Here is a 10,504-nt window from a genome sequence, read left to right on the forward strand (position 1 = left end):
TATACTCTCGTATATATGTGTTATATATATATATATATATATATAAACACACACACACACATATATACACATAAATCTAAATAAATATATAAATAAAAGAAAAATCTTAAGTTACATTCCACTTTTTTGTTCTGTGGGATAAGTATTTTCAATTAGATTTTTAAAAAGAACAAACTGATTATTTTCTAGCATCTTGTCCCATCAACAAGAAGTTTTCCACACCCTTATCCTTACCTTACTAAGAATTTGAGCCAATGTCCGTATGCCTATTACACGTTGTGACTGCAGTGAACTCCGAGACATACGAAACAGTTCTTCTATTGTGTAACCGGCCACCTACTTCGAACAGTTAACATACATGAAAAAACTCTTAACATGTAACTGAAAAAATAACATATTTTCAGATTATTAAAGATACTGAATTCAAATTGAGGATCTAAAATACCAGGAAATAAATGTTTGTCTTAATCACTAGCTGGTCTCTATACAATAATAATATTGATTGATAAGCTATTTATAACAGGAGATTTTAAAGTACCTTTTAACCCTTTATCATCTCCACCTGTATATTTATGCATGCTAGACATCATCTCCAAACACTCACACACACATACATATATTTGTATGCCAAATCTCTCATGCACCATTTAAGTGCTTCGCACCTGATTTGTTGTGGTCAAAGCATTGCTACGGTAATGGACAAAAACTTTCCATGGATGATAAGGGGTTAAAGTACTGCTTAACCTATAATGAACAGTAGTGAATCGTTAAGAAAAATATATAGTTAAAGGGAGAGTTTATGTAGGAATTTCATTATCATCCTGGTTTATCTTTTAAGATACTGTTAGTCTACAAAACACTGTCCTATCCTAAAATGTTCTGATTTTTATTGTGGAAATTTATTCTAATTTTAATTGTCATATCTCTCTGTTTGAGAACCTAAAATCTAAGTTTATTATGTTTCTTTTATCAACTTTAGTTTTTTTTTCTACTATAAATACTAAAATTGTTAAAAAAATTTTCTCTGCCAAATCCAGCTGTTTTTTAAAGAGTAATAATCAAACAAGTTGTTAGCAACCAACTTTTTTTTGTAATTAGATTTCACACAAATATTAAAGTTATCAGATACTATAAATACTAGAGGAAATACTAATTTCCCTTTTATTTTAAACACTCAAATGAATAAACCTTCAGCTTCTTTTTCATGATAAAGATTCAGAAAAAAAAAAGTAATTAGTTTCTATCAAAACTAGCTTTTTTTTATGGTATTCAGGTAAGTGATTTATCAGAAGTCACAAACATTAGATTTGATTCACAACAAGAACTCAAAGAGATGGTCTGTCAACTACCTGTTCTGGTTCCTATATATGATAAAAATACAAATAAATGTTGCTATAAGCTTCAGGTTCCTATATATGACAAGAAAAAATAAAAAAATGGTTTAGCTACAACCAACCTCTGATTACTATCGATAATAACATCTCAAATAAATGAGTTTGTTGATTCCTACCTCTGGTTCCTTCCCATGATGATGAAGACCAAGTTGAGTTGGCAGATCAATATCATGACGCAATAGATTTCCTTCAAAGTCAAATCGAGCAGAATACTCTGTCTATAAAAATATATTGCCAATATTTTAAGTTCACCATCTTTACTCTGTCAAGATGCCAACAGAAATATCTTTAGTGTAACTGCTAAGGTAAATACAGCATGGTAATATTAAGGGCATTTTAGTAATGGAATTAAAAGGCAGTAATTTTAATCTTAATTCTTATGACTTTAAACAAACATTTTTGACTCAATGAACATTAAGGTAGCCTTAAAACTTGTGTATATATATATATATATATATATATATATTTTTTTTACCTTGGAATCTACTAGGTTTGGTTTTGGTAATAAAGTCATCCAGGCCAGTTTTTCTTTTTCTACTTTGTCCATATGTAACCACTGCTGAGCTTCACGAGGATTAATCGGTAGTCCTGATTCATTCAACTCAATGTCTAGAAAGTAAATTGAAAAGTAATTTTATTAAAATAACTAAATTAATACATGATATCTTTAGAAAATTAAATCACTAAAGAAAATTCAACGAATTTAACTTATCATGCTCAAGCACACTGAAATATCTACAAGGTCTGGTATCAATCTTTCAAAGATTTCCAATAAACATTAGAATTTTGTGAGGAATAAAACTACATATCTTCCTATAGTGGTAGGAAACCCACTTTGCTCTCTGATGGGTTTACCTTTATGTCCTGTAGTACTTGAATCCACTATCTCCTTTTCACTAGATTTGTCTTTCATATCTATACCTATATAACAGAAAAAAAGTCAACAAAAACAACTGTACAACTGCATTGTAATCAATAATAAAACTTCACAAGTTACTACTAAAGTATACACAATAATTTTACACAAAAGAATGAAATTAAGAACTACAAACACTACTGTTTCAGAATCTTTTAAAAATTTAAAGAATATGGCTTTACTTAATATACTGCAAAAACATCATAATCTTTAAGGCTATCAAGTTTAGTAACCAATATTCCAGCAAATGTTTTAAAGATTAACAGCTTTATAAGCACAAATTAAGTAATGAAGAACAAACACAAACTTACATAATATGAAGATGACCACTCAACATAACATGTCATTTTCAAGGGTATACTATGTGTGTGTGGTAGAGCAACATCTTACGAGTGTTGTTTTCTCTATCTATTGACATACACAAGAATGCAGACAAGCTCATACACAATGATATGGACTTCCGACTGAATCCATTATGGAAAACATTTTTCAATGGAATATTTATGAAGAAATCATACTGAGAAAACAACACTCGGAAGATGTCACTATACACACACACACACAGTATACCCTTGAAAATGACATATATGGCACATCAAAATTACTCAGGGTATTCATCTTCATATTTTGTAAATTTGTTTCTTCTTCATTACTTAATTTGTGCTTATAAATCTGTTAATCTTTACAGCATTTGTAGATAGCACAAAGTACTACTTAACTTGAATATTACAGCACTTATTTTTTACTGGAGTATATTATATTGAGTCTGAATCTGCAGATCAGCAAGTTACATGAACACAGTCAATATAAATTCACAGAATGTATCAGAACTACATTTTGAGATTGTTTGAAACTTCATGGGTTTTGGGAAGGATATGTAACAGCCCTTTCTGACACAAAATATTTGTACACTCAGACCATAAGGGCGTGTTAAGTCAGGTATTTAGAATTTCTAAGATGGGGATAATTCTTAATGGCATTGGAAAACAAAAGAATATGAATCAAACTGGGGCACCAGGACTATCAAGAAAAAAAAAGACTGCTCTCCTTACCATAGCTGGTCTAGTAACAGGTAAGAATCCACAAACACAAAGATCAGAGACAAAAATCATCCTCCATGTTTCTCAAGCAACACTATGAAACATAATCAAGAAGGATCTCCATCAGGAAAAAAGAGACACAAATCACTTGTACACAAAGAAGTTGCTTCTATGACATATCCAGAAAAGGATGACCAACTGCATGAATACTGTTTTGATAACAGTAACAAGTCCCATTACATTTTTCACTGATCAGTTGGTGAAAAAAAACATTTCAGAAATGGTACACGGCATGTTGCAAAATTTTTTTTAAAGAATTCACGATCATGATTAGATACTACACTAATGACAAGTTATGGATCAGAAGAGTGGATGCAAAGGTCAAGATGAACTCTGCTCACTATCAAACCAATGTTCTGAGCCCTGTGTATCACATAAAAATATCAGCATTGTATGGAAAAATGGATAATAGGATAAGGATTAACCATGATAAGTCTTCCATTCATATTTCTCAATCAATGCCACATATCTTATACAGATGGAGAATGAAACAGACATTTGTGTTATTCCATACGAAGATCTACCAGTCAAGTTGCTGGACCCAGTGCTTATGGATTTCTGTGCTAAGAAATGAAAAATGGAACAAAATTATCCACGTTAGTTTTTCCTTTTCTACTTTGTCCACATGTAACCACTGCTAAGCTTCATGAGGATTGATATGTATTTAGGATTCACAAATTACTACTAAAGTATGTATTATATTCAATTTTATACAAAACAATGAACACTAACTGCATTCATACAGTACATACTGAATAGAGATGAGCATTTAACTTGATTAACTAATATAATCTATTACCTATGAGCATCAACTACCTCAATTAGTGTCAGTTACAATAACTGGTTAATCAAAATTGAAACAGGTCTTGGAAAACTTTCATCCCTACACACTACATAGAAAGCTGGAATGGAGGAGTGATGTGCTTTGGACATGATAGCAATACAATGGAACTTTTTGTAATGGATACTGCAGGTCTATTGTCATGATGCAAAGTTGCCATATAAAGTATGACCTACATGATAACATAGACTGGGATAACATGGTAAGGCTTTAAACTTGTTTAATATAATTTCCCCCATAGATGAAAAAATCTTTTCCCCAACAATGTAAACATAAAATGTTTAAGATTTTACAAATCAATTCATAACGTTTTCTTGTAGTTTGTCAACAGTCTGTTAGCTTCATAATTTATTACACTAGCAATTCCAGGAAAGAGGGCTACTGCATAAACTAATCTGGTAGCTTTTAAAATATCAGCAATCTGGAAGATTCGTGTAAAAATGTGACTTCTCAGGTTGTCATAAGATCCACTTTCTAGTACAGTATTACATGTAATTTTATGAGGCCAAATATGGAAAAACAAGCCAAGTGACCAAGGTCCAAAATCTGATACACAACACTAAAAACACATTTTAGAAAATTTAAGTTTTATTTGCGAGTTATTTAACCAAGAAAATAAATAACTTACTTTAAACAATAAGTTGCCTGAATGTGAATTTATTTCTACTAGATAATCAAAAAGAACCTACAAACGAAAGTTCCTTGCAACAGAATCGATTGTAATTTTTTAACACCAGGAGACATTTTAACACACATTTTAAGAAGAAAGAAGACCCAATAACAGTGTAGTTCATTAACAAATAACAGAACATATATTTATTTTTAAGGGGGGCTATTTTTTAATAATATTAAAATGGTTGCAGGCTAGATTAAAGCAGCTAGTAGGTCTTTTTTTGGACCTTATGTTGTGCACTATTACTCTACTAGATTATTACATGATGTTGAAGACGAACTTCGTGTTTCCTCCACTTCAGAAGCCAGGATGTGGTCTCTATTGGCTGAAAATTGGCTTGATCTTTGTTCATCGCCCATGGTCATAATTTCTTGCTGATTTTTAGTGTCTACTTGACAAGTTTCCTTATCTTGTTTCCTCTTGCTTTTAAGAAACCTAACAATACTTGGATCTAAACAGAAATTAAAGGAAATTATGTTCACACATAAATATGTAAAGATTAACTACAGTCTTGAGTTTTTGTTACAAACCAATCTTCTTCACTTAAACCTAACACAACTGCTAACAAAAAGTGTTATTAGGAGTCTAGGTTTCATTTTAAGTTAAATATTTAAATTATTTGAGCTCGATATTTAGAATATCCAAACAACCCAATTACATAATAACCACAATAAATATACAAATGAATAATTTGAACTCCAAACAGGGATGTTGAATTTTTGAAAATGATTTTTAGTCTAAGAAACAAATTGTGAAAAAATCTACTTAACTCCTCCCCATCCTACAAAACACAAAAAAGTAGAATATAACTTAAGATTTTGCATAGTGCTACAGATACAATTCTGCAATTTTGAGAAAATATGTTTTTTTTCAACTTTCACAAACAGTGATAAGAAATCAAGTGTGATATTCATTAAATAAAACCATTACAAATTATTGTAAGAGAAGACAATCCAGATAGGTTTTGTATTGCTTTAATATAAGCATCCATGCCATCTCTTCATAGAGTGTGCTATGATGAAAACATAAAAAAAACTATCATTCAGTCATTAGAATTTCACGATACAGAACATTTCACATTTCAGCCAAAGAGACATAAATTTTAAAAGACTCTGTCACCGTCCAATGGTTAAATTGGGATTTTCAGTCGGACAATGGCAGCATCCATTCTTGTTTAGGGAGTTAATTTAAATCCATATTTTACAGTGTGACAGGATTTCACTAATTAGTGACAAAAAGTTTCAAGACACTTATAATAGTCAAAAGTCAGCTATGTGAGACAGTAGGTATAAAAACTTCTAATTTATTAAAAAAGTATTAAAACATTTGACATATTTAGATATGAAACTGTACGAAACCAATGTTTAATGATTATTCTTGGGTCCCACTAAATATTGTCAGGAACCATAAATACCAATTGCTATATATGTTTTCCAAACACTATGACTTCCAAAGCCTGTTAATCTCACCAAAGAAGGAAAGGAACACACAAATGTAATTTAGAAATAAGAAATAAAATATCTTTAATATGAAGAAATCTTTATTTTGAACAATAATACAGTAATAATAGTAATACAGCTATCCCTTGATCAATATGGTGGATCTCTTGTATCATTGTAGAAGACATTTTGAGTTATCTAGTTTTATATCTCTAAGTATGTCAAATACATCAGTTTTTCAGTACAATTGATTGTTTTAAAGCTACTACTCTCTCGCTGCTAGACTTCTTACTAAGTGCACTTCTTGTTGCTTATAATTAGTAAGATTGGTGACTGAAGTTTTGTGAATTAAAGGAATATGTAAATTTATGTATATAGCTTTTGTTTAGAGGTACATATTTTTAAATGATTATGTGTACGTAGTCAGTCTTCTGTAGTTGAGAATTTTCAGCAATGTGCAAAGAACCATAGAAGTCTACAGAATTAATGATGTCAATAAGAAAACATCATTTTCCAACAGGCAAAGAACAAAAGTAAAACTCATTGTCCTAGGTGTTGGGCAATATACGTTCCACACCCTTGTTTGAAGATATGTTTTATATATATATTTTTCAAGAAAGAAAAAGCTGAACTGAATTGTAAAAAAAAAGTATAAATCAAGTACATTGGTTGGATCTTCATTTAAGTTTAAGCAAGAACATTAAGATTACATCATAAATGTTAATATAATATATATGTTGGATATTTTTTACCTAACTGGCCTAATAATTGCTTCTGTGCTGCAAGAATTTCCTCATTAGTCATTTCAGCAAGCTTAGCCAGATTCTCTTCATGAATCTTCTGCACCACACCACCAGAACAAGAGCTGTCTAAGCCACTTCCATCAACTATAAAACTTGAGGAAGCTACAAATATGTTAATGGTACAATGACAATTATTCATAAATACTTTTAATTTAAAATATTCATTAACCTTTTAGGACCAAAAGGATGTACTGATATCTCAATAACATTATAAGAGAATTCAAACTATTAATTTTTAAAATTAGAGGAAATAATAAAATAAAACAAACTGTTAAATCAGCAAACAGAGACTGAGGTATAAAATGTTGGCTTAGCTATTTCACTCTGATGATTGTTTACTAATCATGACAATGGAAAATGGTCTCAAATGTCAATGTTTTTGTACTTTTATAAATTAAAAAAACATTTTAGGCTAAAAACGTTGCTAAATAGACCTTGGCATGTTTTAGTCTGACACCTTTCGTTAGGTCTAAAAAGCCTCATTTCTTCAACTTAGGTGTTCTATACCACTGAATTAAAATCAATGCTACAGGTATTTCTAAAACTTAAAGTTTACAATATTACAGATTTCTTTTCTTTTCACCAAAGGTAGAATTGAAAATTTAATCTGTGAAATAAAGGCCTTCTTTTTTTTTTATAATATTACAAAAGAATAACATCTGTTTGCAATGGCCTATACTTGAACAGTGTTCTTTTTGAAATTGACAGTAAGTTTTAACACAAAAATACACACATGCACAATCAGAATATGATAATTCTCAATAAGTTTAAATTGCATTTGACATTAACTTTTCAATTTGCTGTTGTTTTCATGTTAGAAATGTTTCCTGCTAATGTTTGTTTTTGCTGAAATAATGTTACATTTTTAATTATATATAATGTAATGCAAGTATGAAATATCACAGACATACATACATACAGAGTTGATGGCAAAATATACATAAAAAAATGTTTTTCAGGAAATACTAGAAAAAATAATTTTTATCATAATGTAATTTAATTTTATAAAAGATATTAAAATAATTATTTACAATAAATTCTCTGAAACAAAACAAATAAGCATTTAACATCATATGATGGACATTCAGCTAGTATTCAATAAGGATTTGAGGCATCAAAATATTTTGCTGTTGCCTATTGTACTTACCTAGTATCTCATATCTCTTTAATAAACAGATATAATTCAACATGAAAATTTTTTCAGCAACAAAAAAAAGATCTAAAGAAGGTGTAAAAAATTCCAATATTTGTGAGTTGTTTGTAAGTGTTCTAAATTTCTCATAAGATACCTTTGATATGCCTATGAGAAGCAGGCATATCACATTTTCTACCTGTTGTAATAACAGAAATTTTTTGGTTATCTAGTTTCTGTGCTATATGGCAGCAACATATGGTCCAGAAAGTTCTTAAGATTACCTTGTTCTAGTTGCTTTGTTTCTTTGTTCACTTTAGTAGGTGATGTCTCTTCTGCCCAAGAGAATGTTGCAGTAATATATAGTAGCCAGATAAAAAGGATTGATAGTATAATATCCTATGCTGGCTGATTATAACATTGACTGACTGTAAGAACTGACCAATGCTGTAAGGAAACAAATGTCACAAGGTAACACTATCAACAAGACAAGGAAAGTGAATCTACCTATTGGATTCAGTATATTTAGCTGTAGATCATACCTGAGGAAGACATACAATTGTTCTGTTGAAATATGTAGTATATTTTTCTGAAATTTCAAGGAATTTGGTTAAGCATAAAAAACTATGAGATAAAATAAAATCAGGTAAATATCAGTGGTACCCCTCCAGTCATAAAAAGGGTTAATACAGCCCCAAAAATCCCAGGAGTCTATTCTATACATTCTAATATCTGGGGTTATATCTAATATCTGGCATAGGTTGGCACCGGAGGATCGGAAACTCCACGGTCCATGATCGTATTCTTGGACCAGAGTCCGATTTAGGAACGCTCGTGAACTTGAGCAAAAAAAGATGGCTCGGACATGTATTGCGTATGTCACCGAGCCGCTTCCCACATAGGACACTCTTTGCTACCCCCAATCCTAGCTGGCGTAGAGTACGTGGGGGCCAGGCATTGACCTGGAGCCGTCAGACGAAAGGGCTTACAAGTAGATTAGCTTCAGTTGGCAGGGTTAGACTCCCTGGATGGGGTCCGCGCGCCGCAGACCAATGGCTGTTAACTCTGCAGGATATGGCGAGAAACCGGGCTCAGTGGCGGTTGTGCTGTAGGCATCTTATTGGTTTGTCTGCCAAGTCCACTGGCGAGCAAGGCATGTTATGATGCGTGGCAGTGAAAGCCGCAAGGAAGCTGTCGCGCTGATGTCGCTGGACTCGCCCAGAGGACTTGTCCCGAGTGCTTGTGTATGCATGGCTTAGATGCTGTGCCCTCGTCTGTATGTGCTCCACCATTTCTGTATTCATGGCTTGTTAGATCCCACTTTTGTCTCCATTTTCTTGTAATAATAATTCATGATTGTGTGGCAGCTAAGCATCGGTAGAATTATCGATGTATTGCTGTCTATGATGATGATGATGAATATCTGGGGAACTCATTAACACACAGGTTTGGGATTCCCGGTATTGTGGTATGTCCCTCATTTTAATTCAAATAAAGTATAAAATGATATAGCAAGTTGTAAAACATCAGTACTGTAATTCTAGCAGAAATTGTTCAAAATCATATTTTCATTTAGCAACATACCACCAGGTTTAACTTTAATCACTTTTTCTGATATCTAGGCAAGTCTCCACTGAATTGGAAGACATATTGGCATATAAAGTTGAAAAGAAAATAATAACGGAGCTTTCATTATGTGTTCAGATTCCTCGTCTAATACTTCTAACAGCTGAGATATAAGCAATTTACATAAAACCATGACAACTGAGGTTGAAAAACAGTAATTAGCTAAAATTGATAAAATTACACATGTATTGAAGTTATATGATTCAAACTGGTTCCATTTTATTCAAAACTATTTTGAATTTCCTCCGATAAGGTTAAGAGTGCTGTATTATGCTCGGAAAATAATTCAGGAAATTGACAAACACTAATTTTTTTCATTCAGCACAAACTGAAATCAACCCAAAATTAAATGTATAAAATTACATAATACTTGTAAATGACTATAAGCTTGTTTTCTATAATATTTTACTTCAGTGGTGCAATTTTGTCCATAGGCAATGGGTGGACCCTGCCATGCACCATAGTGTTAAACAGTAACTGTAGTTATGCATTATCTGTTGGGTGAAAACATATATTACGAGGCCTGTGAGAAAAGTATCCGACCTTATTTTTTTTGCAATAACCTGATGGATTTGAATCA

General features: G+C 31.7%; 1 protein-coding gene across 3 annotated transcripts in view; it reads right to left on the reverse strand.

Annotated features, from left to right (window-relative positions):
- The window catches only part of LOC106466873 (RNA polymerase II-associated protein 1-like), a 120,245-nt gene that overhangs the window by 70,863 nt on the left and 38,878 nt on the right, over positions 1-10,504 (reverse strand). For all 3 annotated transcript variants that reach the window (XM_022394944.1, XM_022394942.1, XM_022394943.1), the window contains exons 7-12: positions 7,116-7,268; positions 5,187-5,375; positions 2,250-2,315; positions 1,870-2,003; positions 1,511-1,612; positions 235-336 (exon numbers count right to left, since the gene is read on the reverse strand). In XM_022394944.1, coding sequence (XP_022250652.1) covers positions 235-336; positions 1,511-1,612; positions 1,870-2,003; positions 2,250-2,315; positions 5,187-5,375; positions 7,116-7,268 — 746 coding nt within the window. The remainder of the gene's footprint in view (positions 1-234; positions 337-1,510; positions 1,613-1,869; positions 2,004-2,249; positions 2,316-5,186; positions 5,376-7,115; positions 7,269-10,504) is intronic.

This window comes from Limulus polyphemus, unplaced genomic scaffold (genome assembly GCF_000517525.1).
Source record: "Limulus polyphemus unplaced genomic scaffold, Limulus_polyphemus-2.1.2 Scaffold2407, whole genome shotgun sequence".
Taxonomy (NCBI): domain Eukaryota; kingdom Metazoa; phylum Arthropoda; class Merostomata; order Xiphosura; family Limulidae; genus Limulus; species Limulus polyphemus.